The 20942-nt window shown below is 42.2% G+C and overlaps 1 protein-coding gene across 3 annotated transcripts in view; it reads left to right on the top strand.

Moving 5' to 3' along the window:
• The window catches only part of PRMT3 (protein arginine methyltransferase 3), a 90766-nt gene extending 73891 nt beyond the window's left edge, over positions 1-16875 (top strand). Inside the window, exons 14-16 of one of the 3 annotated variants that reach the window (XM_077322032.1) lie at positions 1731-1781; positions 2850-2937; positions 16678-16875. In XM_077322032.1, the coding sequence (XP_077178147.1) occupies positions 1731-1781; positions 2850-2937; positions 16678-16787 (249 nt within the window). In that variant the 3' untranslated portion in view covers positions 16788-16875. Of the gene's footprint in view, positions 1-1730; positions 1782-2849; positions 2938-16677 lie in introns of those variants that run through there. The other 2 variants (XR_013228352.1, XM_077322033.1) reach the window with 2 other exon arrangements.
• Positions 16876-20942: the final 4067 nt, after the last annotated feature.

Below are 20942 nucleotides of genomic sequence, written 5' to 3'. Positions count from 1 at the left end.
CTGTTTTAAAAAACCTACCAGTTGAATTTTGGATCAGACTTAAGGGTTTTGTGAGGGCGTCATCCCAAGGGTCAGACATGACCCGGTGCTTGCACAGGGGATACCTTTACCTTTACCCTTAATCACTTTTAAGGCCATACACTGGGCCTAGTGTACCTGAGAGACCACCTCGCTGTCTATACCCCTCCCCCCCCAAGAGCTCTACGTTCCACCACATCCAACTGGCTGGTGATCTCTGTTTCCAAGGAAGCTCATCTTACCTCAGCCACGGCCATAGCTTTCTCTATCCTGGCCCCCACCTGGTGAAATCAGCTCCCAGAAGAGATCAGTGGCCTGCTGAAGCTAGCACAGTTCTGCTGCAGGGCCTGAAAAATTCCACCAGGCATTTGGTTGCGGTCAACTGAACCCATAACATCTTATTTAGTAGCATATAAGTATTGTGCTCAGTAGCCCTGCAAACCAGAAGAACACACTGGAACACAGAACAGAGAACTTCAATACCCCCTCCCCTACAAAACTAACCTTCTGGAAATTAAAGGGAAAAAATACAGATGGGGAGAAAGGACTTAAAATATAGGATAAAGTAAGAAGATCCTGAGTCAAAAAGCCCCTCCATGCACACATACCAAACCAAAAAAGAAAAGGGGGAAGAATCATAAAGTTGGACTACCATACAGGCCAAATAGTGCAACCTCCTGTTCAATGCAGGATCAGCCTTAAGCATCCATCCTAAGTATTTGTTCAGCTGCTATTTGAAGACTACCAGTGAGAAGGAGCTTACTGCTACTTAGGTGGGGGTACTCATGACTCCTCCCAATTTGGTGTCATCTGCAGATTTAATGAGTAGTCCCTTCACCCCCTCATCCAGATCATTGATAAAAATGTTGAGAACTACCAGACCCAGTACTGAGCCCTTTAGCAACTCACTACTCATCTCCTTCCAATCTGAAGAAATACAGGAAATAAGTAACAAAGCTTCAGCTCTCCAACTCAAAACACACACACACACAAAAAAGGGGGGGGAAGCAAAGGATGGTAGAGGAGAGAGACAAAAAGAACCAAAAATGAATAAGCTAACTAAGTTTGAAAGCAATTCTGAAGAACCAAAGCAGAAAGAATCCTTGGTCTCCCCACAGGCCCGAACAACAACAGAATTCCACAAAAATAAATCCACAAAACCAGAAGGAACTAAAGCCTAAGCATCAAACCAAAGGGAATAACAACTCCCAAAAAAGATCTGAGGCCCTTGGCCTCACTTTCCCACATACTACCTACCACCCTCTAAGCCCAAAGAACAACTAACAATAAAATAAGGCATTTCTTTATTTAAAAAATTGCTCAGTCAAACCAGTCTCTGTCTTCTCCAGGCAGCCAAATTCTGAATTTCAAAGCAAATTCTGTCTTTGTAGACCTGTGAAGTTTAAACCTCTCCACCAACACCTATTCAGTACAGCTAAATAAAAGCCAGATATGTTCGGCTTTATTCAGTATTAGCTATACTGCAGCTGAAAAGATTCTCTAATCTGTATTTAGCTTGAAAAAACCTGGAAACTACTGGTAAGGCTCTGATAAACTGAATGTACACTCCTAATTGTTTCCATTACAAAATAAGGCTTTTATATAGGAACACATTTCTTCATGTGGCTTTGGGAACATCTTTGATTAGTAGTTCTGAAGACAATTTCCCACACAGCTTTTTATTTTACTTTATTTTAATTGTATTATTTCAGGCAATTGTTGGATATTTTGATATATATTTTGAGAAGAATTGCAACCAGAAAGTGAGTACATATATTTAAAATATTATGGTAAATTATTGTTGTGGCTTTGAATGTGTGTCAGCTTTTTGCCTTTTCTTGAGAGAAAGCCTTTTTTTTTTTTTTGCTGTTCCAAGTATTTATTGTGGGTATGCTTGTGTAACACATTGACCCATTATGCACGGGGGTTTTAGCGCGCGTTCGGGGTGGAATGGCGGCGACTAAAATCACCGATAACGCATGGAATCGGCTGCAACCAGCCGCAGATTCAGTGCATGCCGCCGAAAAAGCCGCGTTAGCGGAACGCAGAAGAAAGCGCAGCTTCCTGGGTGACCAGGGTGCAACCGGAGGCGGCGCCGAATTGACCGCGTGCATAATCGAGGAGACCAGAGGGTCGGAGGTGGCGCGACCGCTCAAGCGGCTGCCGGAACGAACGGCGGCGCAGGCCGGGGGGGGGGAACCCAAGGGAACACGGACGGAAAGGGGGCTGGAGAGCTCACAGTGGAGGGGGGCGAGGGGATCGCCGCGGCTAAGGACGGCAGAGAGGCCGGCCACCCACATCCCACCCATTCCCAAACACACACCTCAACCACAAACGAGAACGGAGGCGAGGTCTCTAAGAAAATACAAAAACTTTATAAAACAGTGTGAATTAACAAAACACAAATATACAGTACAAAGCTTAAAGTAGAGGAAACAATATAAAGGGGAAACCTATGGGGCAGAGGAGGGCAGCAAAGAAGGGGAGAGGCGAACTGGGAGTAAACTAAGGGGAAGGGGAAACATGCTCCCTCCCCCTCCGTGCCCGACAAACCCGGCAGCTTCCGCCCTTCCTGGCCTCCGCCTCTGACGCTCGCCAACACAGTGGCGCGCTCGCCTCACTTCCCCTTGGCTCCACATTGATGCCTTGACACCCGCCGCTCCGGGTTTTGCCGCTGTCGTGCCCCGTCCCATGCATAACTGGTTTGCTTCGCGTCTTCCCCCTCTGCGTTTTCCATGTGACCCTTTTCGGCGGCCGTGCATAATGGGCCATTGAAACAGCATGATGTGAAGTCTTGTATTTAACGATATTCCTGAACTCTGTAAATATAGATCTTGTTCTCAACTGGTCCTTGTGATGCCAGAACACACTGGAAACAAACACTGTTTTTCCTGGAGAATCCAGTTCATGTGGAAAAAGGTATGGTGCTTTTATCATCTTATCATTAAAAGAATCTCTATAACTCTAAGTACTCCTTGACAAAGCTAAGTACATGGGATATTCTGTTTACTACGAAAATATTAATTCTCCCTCCTTTCTGTCACAAAATTCAGGATCTGTGAATGTTCTAGCTTTAGTATTGGTTTGCATATTCAGTAAATGCACTGTGACAGACTCCTGCAAGGACTATGCCACTTCAGGTTTCAGGTGCAGTTTTTTTTAATGCTCCCCCACCAATTAAAATAAAACAAAACTTACTACCTGGAGAGAGAGAACAAGCTAAGCTGCTTATTGATATGCTGGTTTTTTCCATAGAGGGAACATGACATAGAAAACAGTCAAAACTCTGACCCTATTATCTTGTCTACATCAGAAAAGTTATATCCAAGAAACAGCTTTCACACTGTATTTTTTCAATATTCCGTTTGATTCCTACCCTCTTATCGTGCCTGCTAACTTTTCTATCAGTGTGGATATAGTCTTTCAGAATCCTTACATTTATAAATATTTATTAATTGTTTAAAACTGCTATATGCACCCTCTTCAAAAATCTAGTTGAGATTTTTGGCTCATAGTTAAAAAATAAAATAATAAAACACAAGATTATGAATGTTAGCAATTTTTAATTTGGGCAGGCAAAGTTTAAAATTCTGATAAAGGGCTATATTTGAAACTACTTGAATTAGTGACCATAAAGCTGCTAAGCCATTTCAAAGGTGACATTTGTCACTTGCTCTAAATTATGTGCAATGAAATTTTTAAATGTTCAGTGGCATTTGTCAGAGGAAACACTTAACATTATGAAATTAGTTGTGTACCAAGCAAGACTTAACTTATGACTGCTTCTGTATGAACTTTGATCACTGTGCTGCAGTGCCTTTAAGAACAGTTTCAGACTTCAGGGCATGTAACCCACAAATTCATGATCTTTCTAGAATAGTGATGACAGGGATTCTAGTTCTCATTGTTTTCATTTCCATTTCTTACAATGGTGTATTTTCCATCAGTCTTTCTCTTTGCCTCTCCTTGAGGCTAATGGGTCGGATCCCAACAAAGGGGTCACTGCATGCAAGAGGAGGCAATTTTTGCCAACAGTCCCTATAGCAGTCTCACAGTTCCCCTTATTGTTGTTTGTTGGAATCCTCACTCACCATAAGTGGTATTGTGGAAGAGAAGGGTGGGCTACAGCAAGAGAGAGAGGTGAAAATGGCATGCTCAGCCAGTGGAAAACTTACCGCCTGTGGCACATTTTGATGGGATCTAAATAAACCATTTATAACGATCAAGACCAAAGTGCCAGCAATCCAGTGTTCTCTTAAATCTGTCTTGTGGCACTTCCTAAGAGACTCTGAGAAATTGTTCCATAACACAGAGCGGCTATAGTGAAGCCCCCATACCAGACCATGGCATTTTTAACAAATCTGCAAATGGGAATTTATAAAAAGATGCTGCTAAAATGAGCAAACTTCCACAATGGTTCAAATGAAAAGAGACAGTCCTTCAGATGGGGGGATCCTCAGACATGAAGTGCCTTATAAATCAAAGCTAGTGTTGCATCTAGCTCTGGTGCAAGTACTTTTCAAAATTCTAGTGAGAACAAGACCAGCCACATGCACATCTGGTTAGATTTATGCACAATAGCATATATCTCTTATCCACAACTCATAATCAAGGAAAAGATTACAAAATCTGTGGTATTACCTTATGTTCAGAAATTAAAGATAACAGCTGAAGCAACAGGGTGTCCAGTTGGTCACTTCAGAAGTAGAGAGAATGCTTGTTTTTCTCATGGAGGGCAAGGAGGAAGCTAGCAACCATGTGATTAGAAAACACAGAAACTAGATTGGTTTCTTGGGGTGTTATCTTTCTCCCTAGGTTACTCTTGAGATTCTGCTGCCTAGATTGCCCACTTTTAAAGAAAAATGTTTCTAATGGGTAGATCACAGTTACTAAAAATGAAAAATGGAGAATAAACTTAACCCAAAACACATAGAATAAAGCATCAAAAGTTTAAGAAAGAATAAGCATACCAGCCAAATAATTGTTGTTGTTGTTGTTGTTAGGTGCGAAGTCGTGTTCGACCCATCACGACCCCATGGACAATGATCTCTGTCCTCTACCATTCCCCGGAGTCCATTTAGGTTTGCACCTACTACTTCAGTGACTTCATCCAGCCACCTCATTCTCTGTCGTCCCCTTCTTCTTTTGCCCTCAATCGCTCCCAGCATTAGGCTCTTCTCCAGGGAGTCCTTCCTTCTCATGAATTGGCTAAAGTATTTGAGTTTCATCTTCAGGATCTGGCCTTCTACGGAGCAGTCAGGGCTGATCTCCTCTAGGACTGATTAGTTTGTTTGCCTTGCAGTCCAAGGGACTCGCAAGAGTCTTCTCCAGCACCAGAGTTCAAAAGCCTCAATACTTTGACGCTCAGCCTTCCTTATGGTACAACTTTCACAGCCATACATTGCAACTGGGAAGACCATAGCCTTGACTAAACGCACTTTTGCTGGCAGGGTGATGTCTCTGCTTTTTAGGATGCTGTCTAGATTTGCCATAGCTTTCCTCCCCAGGAGCAATCATCTTTTAATTTCTTTGCTGCAGTCCCCATCTGCAGTGATCTTGGAGCCCAGGAAAATAAAATCTGTCACTATCTCCATTTCTTCCCCATCTATTTGCCAGGAATTGAGAGGGCCAGATGCCATGATCTTTGTTTTCTTGATGTTGAGTTTCAAGCCAACTTTTGTACTCTCCTCCTTCCCCCGCATCAACAGGCTCTTTAGTTCCTCTTCACTTTCTGAGGTTGTTGATATTTCTCCCTGCAATCTTGATCCCAATTTGTGACTCCCCTAATCCCGCTTTTCTCATGATGTGCTCCGCATACAAGTTAAATAGGCAAGGCGACAGTATACAGCCTTGCCAAACTCCTTTCTCAATTTTGAACCAATCAGTGATTCCATGTTCAGTTCTCACTGTTGCTTCTTGACCTGCATATAAATTTCTCAAGAGACAAATAAGATGCTCTGGTATTCCCATCTCTTTAAGAACTTGCCACAATTTGTTGTGCTCCACACAATCAAAGGCTTTAGCATAGTCAATGAAGCAGAAGTAGATGTTCTTCTGGAACTCCCTAGCCAGTTTGGTGTAGTGGTTAGGAGTGCGGACTTCTAATCTGGCATGCCAGGTTCGATTCTGTGCTCCCCCACATGCAACCAGCTGGGTGGCCTTGGGCTTGCCAGGGCACTGATAAAACTGTTCTGACCGGGCAGTGATATCAGCGCTCTCTCAGCCTCACCCACCCCACAGGGTGTCTGTTGTGGGGAGAGGAATGGGAAGGCAACTGTAAGCCGCTTTGAGCCTCCTTCGGGTAGGGAAAAGCGGCATATAAGAACCAACTTTTCTTCTTCTTCTTCTTCTTCTTCTTCTTCTTCTTCTTCTTCTTCTTCTTCTTCTTCTTCTAGCTATCTCCATGATCCAGCGTATGTTGGCAATTTGACCTCTAGTTCCTCTGCCTCTTCAAAATCCTGCCTGTACTTCTGGAAGTTCTCACTCCACAAATTGCTGGAGCCTAGCTTGTAGGATTTTGAGCATAACTTTGCTAGCATGAGAAATGAGTGCAATAGTGCGGTAGTTTGAACATTCTTTGGCATTGCCCTTCTTTGGGATTGGAATGTAAACTGACCTTTTCCAATCCTGTGGCCATAGTTGAGTTTTCCAAATTTGCTGGCATATTGAGTGTAGCACTTTTACTGCATCGTCTTTTAAGATTTTGAATAGTTCAACTGGAATGCTGTCACCACCACTAGCTTTATTGTTGCTCAGACTTCCTAAGGCCCATTTGACTTCACATTCCAGGATGACTGGCTCCAGGTCAGTAACTACCCCATTGTAGTAATCAGGGATGTTAAGCCCGCTCTTGTATAGTTCTTCTGTATAATTTTGCCACCTGTTTTTAAATCTCTTCTGTTTCTGTGAGGTCCCTACCATTTTGGTCCCTTCTTTGCATACCCATACCCATCTTTGCATGAAACGTTCTCTTCATATCTCCAATTTTCTTGAAAAGATCTCTGATCCTCCCCATTCTATTTTTTTCTTCTATTTGTTTGCACTGTTCATTTAAGAAGGCATTCTTAGCTGTTCTAGCCTTTCTCTGGAATTCTGCATTCAATTGGGTGTATCTTTCTCTTTCTCCCTTGCCTTTCACTTCCCTTCTCTCCTTAGCTATTTGTAAAGCTTCCTCAGACAGCCATTTTGATTTCTTGCATTTCTTTTTCTTTGGGATGGTTTTAGTTGCTACCTCTTGTACAATGTTGCGAACCTCCGACACGACTGAACAGATAGCATCATCATCATTAAAGGACCTGCTAATTGAATCAAACATGCAGTAATAGCGCATAGTTTTGCACTAGACAGTTTCAGACTATGCAAGGGATCGAATGTCCGAATGTTTGTTATGTAATCTTTAGCGATTAAAAAATATTAAGAGGAGGATATTCGGCAGTCTTTCTTTGTCCTGCTAGCTTCTATGTATAACATTTTTGTTTTACTATGGAGAGGCATCCAAGCATGCCATTTATTGCCTATAGATGGGGGAAGGTATTAATCCCAGGAGGAGAATATTGAACAGGCTGTGAAAATGCAACAAAATCTAATTTGAAATGTTTTTTTCTAACACAGTTATAATTTAATCTGGATTTGTTATTATTATTATCCACTCTTTGAGATAATGTTTGTAGCTTTGCTGTTTCATTGCATCTTCAAACCCTTGGGCAATTAGAAAATAATAGCAATAATGGGGGAATTATCAGGAACAGACAGTTATAATTTGTTTGCATGAAGAACGGTACCTTTGGATCAGCCAGTGATATTGGAACAATGCTGGCTTATTTTCAGCTTTATTGAAACCATGTTCAGCAATTCAAGATACAGCAATTCTTGCATAAAGTCCCAGTTCTTAAAATCTAGTTCTAACAACTTTTTAAAGTAAAACTGTTGTAATTCTCTGATCTGGTAAAGCTTTAGCTTCCATTATTTCTACATATGGTACTATGAAAATTAATTGCCCTGAAAGGGTCACTGTGACATTGCAAGGTTATTTAATACTGCAGTGTGGGTTAATCTACAAGCACACTCATAGACTACTTACAAGTCCTGTTGCATTCAGTTATATGAAACATATTTTGCAAAGATTCTTCTCATCTAAGGAGACATTCACTCTTCTGAATGAGTGACATTCCAGAAATTGACGACAGTGCAAACTGAGATAGAACAGAATGCTGTCACTATGCTCCATTTGTTCGTAATACGTTGTTGCATTGCTAAATGATGGAGGAAGGAGCAATCTAATATTTTATAGGCAAGAAAACTGATTCATTCTGAAGGGCATTTTTGCAGGTAAATTATTGACTGGCATAGATGTGCCCTTATACAGTCAGCTCTTGAATATAGAATAATTTTATTTTCATGCAAGAATGGTCTTGAACTCTAAACTTGTAGAACAAATTTGAAGTATCTTATCTTCTCCAAGCTCTTAAATGTTTAACCAGAACAGAAAAAGATAGGTTAAAAACTATCTTTAGCATACCAAGTATATTCAAATGTCAACCATTTAGTAAATAAATCTTAAATCCTCCAGAAAGCTTTAGCAAGACTTCACTAACTTAAAAAAATAAAGCATGAAGTTGAGACACAAAACTCGCACACAAACAAAATCCATTAGCAATAAAACAGCACACAATCACATTTTATGTTCTCTCTAATGCCTTGCAGTAAAAATAAAATGTTTATATTCTGCAGTGTCTTAAAAGGCTATACAAAGCAAGAAAACCAAAAAGGGACAGTGTCCACCAAAACTCTTGTAAAAAATGTTAGTCTTGCGGTTTCAAAGTTTACAATTTCAAGAATAAAATGTGTACAGAATTATGTAACATTGGTCAAATACGTGTATTTGAGAAGTTATTTTATCATAAATATAAAGTTGACTGCATTTCTATATTTGTCAAAAGTAATATATAAGCAGCTTTGGCATTCTTCACAGCTTGTGTAATGAAATAGTTGGGTATTAACTGGAAGTCTGGAAGCAGAAAGTAGAAACATTAAAAGATGTTAAGATGTCTGGAAATCATATATGCATAATAATGGGAATGGCATCTTGCTTCTTACATCAAGAAAGGTTTTTGGATCATGGATTGCGTTACCTTAATGAGGTTCTTCTATTGGAAGATGGTTAGCACCTCACAATAGTGGGGAAAATGTCTTTGCGAAGAATCTTGTGGACATAGTGAAGAGGGCTTTAAACTAAGTCCAATGGGGGAACAAGATGTGCATTCAAAGCCTAGTTCAATGATGATAACTATATGGGGACACTGCAGATTAAAAGGGAATTGCATATATGCAGGAAACTATTAACTTACAAGAAAGTTCAAAACCTAAAACTCTGGGTACTCATATAAATAATTACAATGTCTCTACACTAGTGCAGAGTATGGGAAACAAGCAGGAGGAACTAGAAATCCTAATAAACGCAGGGGACTGTGATCTAATAGGCATTACAGAAACCTGGTGGGATAACACTCAATAACAGGATTGAGGGATACAACTTATTTAAAAGGGACAAATAAAGAAGGGAGGAGTAGCAATATATGTTAAGAATGTATATACTTGTGAGGAAATAAATGTGTCTGAGCTTGAGAGTTCAGCTGAGAGTCTTTGGGTAAAAATAAAAGGAGTAGGAAATAATAGTGGTATTATGGCGAGGGTCTGCTATAGACCACCAGGCAGAGGACTTGGATGAGATGCTCCTAGACCAGATTACAAAGTTCTCAGGGAGACAGTACCTAATGGTCATGGAAGATTTCAGTTAACCAGACATCTGTTGAAAGACCAGCTCTGCTAAAAATGAAAAGTCCAATAAATTCTTGACTTGTCTTGCTGACAACTAAATTTCCTAGAAAGAGGAAGGGGCAAGGGGGTCTGCTGTTTTAGACTTGATTCTCACCAATAGGGAAGAACTAATTGATGAGGTAAAAGTTGTGGGTGCTCTTGGAAGTAGGGACCATGTAGTTACCATGTGATTTTGGACTTTATGATCTTGGGGAAGAGAAAAGTTGAACATACACACACACAGGCTGGACTTCAGGAGAGCAAATTTTAATAAAACTTAAAGTTATGTGGGCTGAAAAACAGAAGGAGATAGAAGTCTAAGAAGGTTGGGAGCTTCTCAAAAGTGAAATACTGAAGGCACAATCACAAACAATTCCCTTGAGAAGGAAAACTGGGAGGAACCTAAAGAAACCAGAGTGCCTCCATAAACAGCTTTCAAAAGAATTGAGTAATTAAAAAGACTCATTCAGGAAATAGAAGGAGGACCTTATAACCAAGGAGGAATATAAACAAATAACCAATGCATGTAGGGAGAGTGTTAGAAAAGCTAAAGCTCAGTATGAGCTTAGGCTAGCAAGAAATGCTAGACACAACAAAAAAAGGTTCTTGAGTTATATTCAAAGTAAAAAAAAAATGGGGGCCCATTGTGGGGACAAGAAAGTGACATTGTAACAGGTGGTAAAGAGAGGGCTGAACTGCTAATTTCCTATTTCTCCACAGTCTTATCTGGTGAGGGGAATTGTGCTCAATGTGGCAAAATCGTTTCATGTGATGAGGGATGGGAATTGTGGCCTAGGATCACTGTAGGTTTTTACCCAGAGAACTTACCACATCTAGCTAAGGTCTTCTTTTTCTATGCAACGACGTTGGCAAGAGTAATTCTGGCCAAGCTATGGAAAGCCTCAACATTACCAACTTTATTGATTTGGTTTGACAAACTGTCAGAACTTTCAAGCATGGCTAAGCTAATGGGAGATCAACACAAGAACAATGGCATTATTACTTCGTCTAGTTCAAGAAATCTATGTAAAGTTAGGAACAAAACCATTCATCTTCAGGGAATGTGTATGTATATAGTATCTAATTTCTGTCTTTTCTGTATTCGATAACCCACATTAAAAGAATAATTAAAAAGAAGAAGCTGCTGCTCTTAACCACTATCCCACTCTGGCTCTTGAAAATTTGAAAACAGGAAAGAGGTAGGAGCAGATTGCTCCCGTCTCTCAGCTGTTTGCAAGGCAGATTTATGCAGACCCTTTAAACTTCAGAAGTCATCCCAAGGATCAGTCAGAGTAGGTGAGAACTGCACACTGCTTCATCTGTAAGTGGCCTCACCTCGGCTTTGATGGGCGGCAAGAGAGGGCAGCACAGCTGGGATTATTGTGCCTGTGCAGAGCTTATCATTCCCTGCTCTTTGCTGCCTTCTGCAGCTCAGTTGAAACCAGTCTGCAGGAGAAACTAAGCCAGCCCCGCGATCAAGCATTGGACCCTAAATTCAGGATTTCTGAAAAATTCCAGAAGGGGTTGGGGGGAGATCCAATAGACCCAAACAAAAAAATACTGGTAAAAAAGAATAAAAGCCCCCCCCCCCCGCATCACACACCCATGGGGACCCAATCAGGTAGGGAGTAAGTTGTCAACTTGAGCTTTATTATGTTTAATGATGCTGGGAAGTTAGAATTTCACTTCTCTTTGCTCTAACCTGACTAAGAATTTCAAGTCATGGTGCACAATGATCAAAGAACTATTATCTGAGAAATCAAATGTAATTTTTTCCAGTGGTTGTGTTTGGACATGGTTTTTTCTTTTGATTTTCTTGTGCTGATTAACTCAGAATGATTTCTGCAGAGGCTTATATGCACTTCCATTGACAAAATCTCATTGCTGCCATCCTTGTGCTTCCTGTTCACGTTGTGGCTTTACACCCCTCCCTTATCTTTCACAGTCTTTGAAAGGACACTATATCCAATGTGGTGTATTCAATATGGAAAGGGAATTCCTCTAAATCTACACTTTCTTTCTCCTCTTTTTCGAGTCTTGTTCCACTGTGGTTGAGCCAGTCGGAGGGGAAGCTGAAAGGACTGTTTGACCTGGGCCTTAAATTTAGAAACCTATCCGGGGCCTTGTGGACCACTGGGAAGGTCTGTGTGTAATCATGCTCACATAGTTTGACTACTTCATTATGTTACAATTCAGTTTTCACTCTAATCTCCTTTGGCCTTTTGAATTGGCATGTTTTTAGATGTCAGAGGCTCAGCCACAAAGAGACATAGTGTGCCCTAGAAAACTGCCATTTTGAAGAAATGCTAAAATATAACCACACCCTTTTGTGTGCCATCAAACTAGCATACTAATTATATGCCTCTGCTGTAGTTCTTCATACATGTCAAAACAAACTCAGTGTACTCTAAAGTAGCGATCCCCAACCTGTGGGCTGCGGACCACAGGTGGTCCTTCGACTAATTGGAAGTGGGCCCCAAAGGATGCCTTCTCCCCCCCCCGGCCCTTTACTTCATCCCCCCCCCCCCCAGCCCTTGGGTGTCATTGTCTCCCATCACTCCCAGATGGGACTATCTCATTGCAGAGAAATAAGCTCAGGGTTCCCATTGATTTGTCATTGTCATGAGTTAAAATTTCCATGAAAATAAAATGTTCCTTATGTTCATTGTTGTGGCGTGTCTGTATCTTATTTTGAAGGAATGTTTAAACATTACCATAGTGATCAAAGAGCATTAGGGCAGTGGTTGAGAGTAGAGGAGTAAACTGCCCCCCCACCAGGCCTCAGTAAAAGGCGGTGAGTGGTCCCCGGTGATAAAAAGGTTGGGGACCACTGGTCTAAAGGATAAAAATACTGCAGAAGAATGATAATGCATTCTGTCTTGATCAAACTCTGGCATGACTTGGGACCTTGCTCGCATCTTATAGAGCTTAGGTGATGCAGCTTGGCTTAAGAGAACGTTCTCTATAATGTACAGGGCAGGGGAGTGTTGATAGTGCATCAGTCATTTTATACCTACATGGCATTGATTAATTGGTGGGATCCTCCCCTCCGTTATGATTACACAGCCATTGCTTTATTTCAGCTGCAGAAATGGTTCTTCACAAAAGAAGATTTAATGTGGCCTGTTGGGGCAAAGGAGAGGCACAGATCTGCCTCATGACAATGAATTAAACTGATAGTCTGTGTTGCTTAATGCAATTAACTTGGTTATAAATAACTGAAAGCCTGCCCTTAATGGAAACTCCAGTAGGCTGTTACAGAAATGCCATTTCTGTGAACTTGCCTCAAGGTATGCTTCACTAGGGTTGTTTAAATAGCAACTTAATTCATTTTCATGCAATTAAGCCAAGACAATGTTTTCTGATAAAATAACAATAAAATCACCTAGGGGGAGATTTATAGCTCTACAGTTGAATCAACTTGCCCATATGTTAAGGATTATGAAAACACTTTCTTGGAGCTGTGTTGAACCATTTGGATTTGGTCTTCTGTGCTGTCAAATGTTAATATATTTGTATTGTACCAAGATGTATACTTGGCATAGTTTAAATATATGTGGCTACTCCCATAAGGTTTTCTGGTTTTGTTTGTTTGTTTGTTTTAAGACTAGCATTATGAGAGACATACACTGTCTTTGAAAATGTGCAGTTTCATGTTCTCGATGCTTTGGGGGGGGGAATAGATGTAGGGAATAGAATTTTAAAATGTCCTGCTCTAACTCACAGTAATGATCAAGGTTCACCCCATCAGTTCAGTGGTATCCACATGAGCACATGCACCTGTCTGCTGCCAATACAGGAGTGTTCTTCTGCCTGTTGGGTTTCCCTTAAGTTTATGATTGCATTGTTTAGCCAATTAACCAGACAGACTAATCTTTTAAACAACATTTGATTAACAAGTGCCCTTGATTGATGCTTCATGTAATATTTATTTATTTTGATGTGTGTATGTGCATGTATCATCTAAAAATAGAATGCTTTTCTTCAGAATTGTTATATATATATTTACATGGAGACATCTTGGTGTAGTGGTTAAAAGCGATGGCTTCTAATCTGGCAAGCCAGGCTTGATTCTCTGCTCCTCCACCTGCAGCCAGGTGGGTGACCTTGAGCTGATAGTGCTGTTCTCACAGAGCAGTTCAGTCAGAGCTCTCTCAGCCTCATCTACATCACAGGGTGTCATGGAGAGAGGAAGGGAAGGCAATTGTAAGCTGCTTTGAGACTCCTTCAGTCAGTGAAAAGCGGGGTACAAAAACTAACTCTTCTTAATTTAAAACTCTTTCCATAAATCTTTCCATAAATCTTTCCATAAATCTTCTGTAGTTTGCTGTAGATGAGTGTTGTTCTGCTGTTTGAAATTTAGTTCCTTGTTAGAATGCTGAAAACCACCCCGTATTGAGTCTGCCATGAAAACGCTATAGGGCGCCACCCCAAGGGTCAGACATGACCCGGTGCTTGCACAGGGGATACCTTTACCTTTATCCTCACATAGTTTTGATTATTGAGCATGAAATTTGAGATTAGGTCCTAAATTTATTTTCTACATTTATGCTGTTTCTGTCCTTTCTCTCACCCTTGTCCAAAATATGTTAATGAACACCCCTGAACTTTAGACAGTCGTTTTCATGGTCACAATGTGGTGGCTTTCTCATCTGTCTTCTAAGTAGTAGAATAATTGTTTTTCTTTTGTGCCCTTCCCAAGAATTTGAAATGTTGTGTAAACTGGGGGTGGAAATAATTATTTCTAGGATAAGGGATTTAGGCTGTCCTCCAAGTTACTGAAGCTTGTCTTTTTGTATTGCCCTATAAAGAATGAACTCCATGTCTGTTCAAGTGGCCAGCTTATTATTGAACAAGCTATTATCAGAATGAATTTCATTCTTAAATAAAGGTTTTTCCTCTAGCAAAGTAGGCAGTTTTCAGTGAATATTTTTCTTCTCCCAGACAAAGCTTGGAGGAGGGGCGGAATTTCATTGAAAGTACAATTTAAAAGAATACTCAGAGTTAGTGGTGTGATTTTTTCTGTTTTTTGATAGCACATTCCCATTTTGTGAGTAGACAAAGCCATATAGGATCTTTAGTAATAGGTAGAAGGGAACAAGGATAATTTTACCCACTACTGAAGCAAATTTCTCTCTGGGGTGGAATATAAACAGATACTTAATGGCACATTCAGTGCACCTCAAAGGATTCAGATAAGCAGGAATGTAGTGGAAATCTTAAGATATGGCTTTGAGTAAGCAGAATGTCATCACTAAAACATAGCCCTAAAACTAGCAAATAACTGAAAAATCTGATCAAGAACATTCAGAAATTTGTCTTCTAAAATTAGGTGCATTTTCCCTTGCCTTATGCCCTTCTTCATAAACCTTCCCTTCAGAAATTGCTCATCCAGTGTTCTGTAATTTGCATAACTAAGATAATAGCCAGACAAATGGGCTTACCCATGCTATTGGTGGGCTCATGTATGTATTTATATTTTCTCGACAGCTTTCCTGTCATTCAAAGTAGCTCAATGTTAAAACATTTAGGATTTTACCAAATTATAATCATTTGAATTGAAGTAATACACTTTGATTAGGTAATTCCTGTAATATCAAATATGCACAACTGATCATTAAAAAAATTAACTGAGAGTTGTCACAAGTCAATCCACCCAGTACTTTTTTTTTGAAAGAACCAAAATTATTAAGAGCTGGTACATTTACTCTGCCTCCAACATGGCTCTTCGGCCAGTCAGTTCAACCTTCATTCTCACCTTCCCCCATAACTAATGCTAATCCCCAATAGTTGCCAAACAAAATATATCCAAAGATCCCTCCAGCCATTGTGAATAGGAAAGGCAGTAAAGCTGCATCCAGTAGGTACTGTAAAACTGTAGATAGCACTATGGGTGAGTCAAGGGTGGGCAGGGAGGAAAAAAGTCCCTGCCCTCCCAAAGGAGAAAGCAAGATTTTGCTGCTAGCCCCTCTCCACATGATTTGTCTTGGTATCTCGGTACAAAGTGTGACTGGATGTCATTCAGTGTACCTAGAAGAATGATACTAGAATGATCCTATCCTTTGCCAAATGAGCAAGCACAAGCCAGGCAGAACCACCATCAGGCAGACCAAGACCATCCTTTGCTGTGCTGGATGAACGATGATAATTGGAGTAAACCTCTTATTAGACCAGGCTCATTCTTTACTGCACAAGATGGAACTTGGCCAGTTCTTTGCAGAGAGAGGTTAGGAGTGTCACTTGACGGGGGGGGGGGGGGGGCAAGTTGAGCACAGCCAAGGCTGATGTATCCTCTGCTGGGCAGGATGAGGTCAGATTTTTCTTTTACTGGACATGGTAAGGCTGTTCAACCCACTGCTTCACCACACCAGGCAAGATGAAACTGGGCCAGGCCAGATGTTGGGACGAGTTGTCTACTCACCACAGCAGCAGGCTGTAGCCATCTCTCACGTGGTCTAGGGAAGGTCTGGAGAGGGAGCTGTTCCAGGGTGGGCAATAGCCCACCAGAACATTTTCCAATGGCCTTAACAGCCAGTCAGCTCCTGCTCTGTATGCATATGTGCAAAACTAATTGCAGGTGAGTTCTGTTTTCCTTGGGAAGTGATGGGACTGAATTTTAAACCTGTGATCAGAAGGAAGGAGAGCTCAGCAAGTCAATATCTGGGATTCCTCTCCCCACAATTTAAGGGATAGCAAAACCTGACGAGCAGAATTCTCCTCCCCCTCCCCAGCCATATTTTTTTTTAACATAACAATCATTCAATTAATGTAAACCTAACTCCACTGTATGTTGTATTTTATTTGTCTTTTAATATTTTCTGGATTTGTGTTTGGTTTTTGTAGGTGAAGACCTGAAAGGAAAGATAACTGTCCGTAAAAACAGAAAAGATCCACGTTCACTCATAATAACACTTTCAATTAAAGACATGCAACAGACATACAGTCTTCAGTGAAGATAATTCAGCAACCAGCTTTTGAAAGAAACCTGCCTCTTGTTTTCAGATAATTGCATCTGAATAAAAATGGATTATTTGATACAAATTGAAAGTGTTTTTTTCTGGAAAGGATTGTGTTAGCTGTGTTCTGGGGGCCATTAATAATTTTGCCCTGAACAATATATCTTAAAATGAGAGAAAAATTGCCAGCGGGTAGACAAATCTCTGATGAAACATACAAAAGTGACAACAAGTCTCATCTTGGTCTTGAGTACCCCCACCTCTTGTATATTGGAAACATCTTTTCCCTCTTAATAAAACAGTAAGGGGTGTTGGGGTGGGCTCAGTCCGTGATGAGAAGGGGCAACGATTGGTCTCACGGTCCTGGAATGACAAGTGGAGGGGCCAATCGGAAGGCGCTTCGCGCCTTCCGATTGGCCCCTTACCAGGACAGACCAGAATTCCATCCAGCCAGGGGCAATCTGGAGAAATGGCTGCCAGTCTGCTCCTGACCACCAAAGGGAGAGGAGGTCAGTAGGGCTGCCAAGGGGGATGGGAACAGATGCTTGGACAGGCTATGCCAGCCCTTTTCGCCCCAAGGCTGTCATGTCCAACTGCAAATGGCCTCAGAACCCTGACAGAGCTGGCAGGAGGCTGCAGAGTGCTCCCCCTCCCCCCTCCCTTCAGGCCTGCTGGGAAGGAGCCTCTGACAGGCCCTGACTGAGGGGAGGGAGGTGTTTCCAAGAGCAATGCAGGGGAGTCTGAGGGCCTTCCTTTTGAGGATGGGGGGCTTTCCCCTTCTGCTAAACAGTTGGCTGACAGGGAGGCTACAGAAAAGTCCCTTCTCACTTAAAATACTGCTCTGCCCAGGGGTTAGACACAGCCAAGCCATGTGTCTTTCTTCTTTGCAACTCTCTGCAGATTTGAGGCCACTGCACAGCATTATTCTGCAGATGAAAGTGTTTTTTTTGTCTCCTGTTTCATCTGCACAACAACCCTGTGCAGTAGGCCTCAAGTCTTTCAATTCAACAACAACAACCTGTGTGGGAGGCCTTAAATGTTTCTTCTCTACCACAACTCTCTCCAAAGTAGCCCTTTCTGCCTGGGGAGCTAATTCCAGGAGCTCTCTAGGCCCCACCTGGAGGTTGGCTACCCCTGGGTTGGAAATATTCCTGGAGGTTTGGAGGTGGGACTTCAAAATCGTACAATGCCTCAGAGTCCAGCCTTCAAAGGAGCCATTTTTGCCTGCAGTTGGGAGGGAGTGGTGCAGGTGTGTCCCTCCTGGGCTATGGGCTATGGCCAGCCCTTACCAGCAACTCTTTGTATTCTGGGGCGCAGACAGGCAGACCAGCATCAGTCCTATGAGTCTGGAAAGTGCAGGAAGATCTAAATAAATGCTTACAGCCTGAAACTGTAAATAGTGAGATGGAGAGGAAGGGAAGATGATTGGAAAATGATTTGAGACACCTGAAGCCTGCTGGGTCACTGCGGCCCATTCCCAGTTCTCTCAGATCTCTCACAGCCCCACATACCTCACAGGTTGACTATTGTGGGGAGACGAATGGAAAAGGTGTTTGTAAACCGCTTTGAGACTCCTTTGCATTGTAAACAACAGGGTACAAAAATCCGTTCTTCTAAGAAGCAACCATAAAAGAAGCATGTGGGCACATAACATTTTATCAACAGTGAAAAAATGGAGAAGAAGGAACAGGGTGGACACCTGTGTACTGTGACTACCCCATGTGTAGGGCAGAGGGGCATTTCGGTGTCTGTGGCCTAATTCCCACAAGAAGGGAAATGACGCAGAACTGGGGAGAATTGGTTGCCATGTAATCTTCCCCTAAGAAGAGTCTCCAGTCTGATTTTCCCTTCACATATCTGAAGACATGTCTCTGGAAAGCTCATCTGTAACCATTATGCCATAATTCCCAAAGGTCAGTCTTCTCCCACACTCAACGAACATTCCAAACCACAGGTTCTTGACACCCATATCTCCACACCCATGCCCTCATTTGCCACTACACCACCACAACCTCCCACACAACCCCATGCCCTTACAGACTGGACAATTCCTCCCATTCCTCTTCCCACTGCCAAGCTCTAGCGCCCGTTGTATTTTTGGATTGTTGGATACTGGGGGCTTTGCCCCTAGTTCAATTAATATTTATTTAACCACTTAATTAAATCTGTAACCTATAGTTTTATTTGCGAACACAGTTAGCCTAGAAAAAAAGCAAATGAAGGCTATGAATTGTTATTGAGAATCACTAATTGTAGTGTGAAAACACAACGTTTTGACCTTTGCCTGCTTCTTTGAGTATATGACTGTAGGAAGTAGAAACATTCAGGGGATGATCTGCCCTTCTACAAAAGTTGTTCCAAGAGCAGAGGAGTGCAGTATGGCAGGCTGCAGTAGAACTCCCCCTCCCCACTCATTTGCTCATGCAGGAGGAGGGGAATCTCTGTCCATTTTCCCTTGGGCTTCTCACCTACCCACCCCTGGCCCCAGGTTTTTTTGGCTGTTCAAGGATCCACCTAATCAACATTTTCTATTAACAGTTCATGAGACTGAGCCCATTGTCTTTTTAAGTTTTATATCATTGAGTTATAGTGGAGACTGAAGATGAATCTTCTCAGTGGTTCCATTTTCTTTGCTGATTATTTGCATTTTTTTCTTTCCAGCACAGTTGAATACCCATTAATATTTGGACATTGCCTTATGAACTGTCCGAAGTCAAATACTTGTACAACTTCAAATGTTCCATCTATTACTGTGAGATGTGCAGCTGGTAAAAGTTGCACAAGGTGCCTTTAACAATTTGAGTATGAAACAAGAATGATCCGCAAATCTTGTTACGAAGGGACAGACTAGTACTTTCATGTGTTCTGTATATCTACGAGTACACTCAAACATTTTAAATTCCCAGGAAGCGATATTGCTGAGCTGTGTCCCGCCCCTGGCTGTCAAGCAATCTGGGGAGAGGAGGACCCTGGGCAGAATACTCTCCAGGAGAAAAATAGTCATGCCTAAAGCAGGCTGTTGTAGCGCAGAGTGGTAAGGCGTTGATTCGTTGCAACGGAGAGACCCATCCAGCTAGCAGGTGACATGCAGTCTGAAAGCTCTGCCCATGAGGCTGGGAGTTCGATCCCAGCAGTCAGCTCAAGGTTGACTCAGCCTTCCATCCTTCCGAGGTCGGTAAAATGAGTACCCAGCTCGCTGGGGGGTAAATGGTAATGACTGGGGAAGGCACTGGCAAACCACCCCGTATTGAGTCTGCCATGAAAACGCTAGAGGGCGTCACCCCAAGGGTCAGACATGACCCAGGGCCATTCCGCACCGGGATCCATGTTGCAAATTGTTTGCGGAACGAAAAATCGCCATTTTAAATAGTGGAATTCGTCGTTATGCATACCTGCCTTTGTAGTGGAATCCAGTTGCGTTTCTATCGTTTCCCACAGGGTTCCGGTCTTGGCAAAAATCGCTAGCCAGGAAGCGATATTGCTGAGCTGTGTCCCGGCCCTGGCCGTCAAGCAGCCAATGGGTGGCCGTTATCATGCTCCCAAACAGCCCCTTTCCCTTTAAGGAAGGTTTTACAAAACACACACACACACATTGCAATGAATCTGCGTTGATTCGTTGCAACGGAGAGACCCATCCAGCTAGCAGGTGATGTTTGAGCTGCCGTTTCATCGTTGCCACGCTCCCCCCAAGTGAACCCCCCCCCCTCACGGGCGCAATTTTTGGCCGAAAACAGTGTGAAAAATAAAGGGAAAATAAACCAGCAAACGGGCCTCTGTGTTGCTTGTGCTTGGTGACTTTAAACAGAGGGACTGCAGCCGGAGAAGCCTCGCTGGGTAAACGAATGCTTGCCGGTGCGTTGATCTCCGCTCTCTCGGAGAAAAAAAAAATGGCGATCGCTTCGCCAGAAGATCAGAGGAGAGAGCCAGGGGGAGGGACTTTGCAGAAACCGCAACAATGGTAACGCACAGAACTTTCCCGCTAGTGTTGCAGATTGGTTGCAGGAGTGTAGCGCTTTCCGGAGGGTGAATCCACTTTTTGGGATTTCCCTGAAAGCGCTACAACGAAGCGCTTTTTGCGGATCAGTTTCAGGAGTGTTGCAGATTGTCAACAACATTGTGCATAACGGCAAAACTGTAGCGATTTCAATTAGT

This window comes from Paroedura picta, chromosome 2 (assembly GCF_049243985.1).
Source record: "Paroedura picta isolate Pp20150507F chromosome 2, Ppicta_v3.0, whole genome shotgun sequence".
Taxonomy (NCBI): Eukaryota; Metazoa; Chordata; class Lepidosauria; order Squamata; family Gekkonidae; genus Paroedura; species Paroedura picta.
Note: the sequence above shows the minus strand (reverse complement) of the source record. Positions and strands in the feature narration are given on the sequence as shown.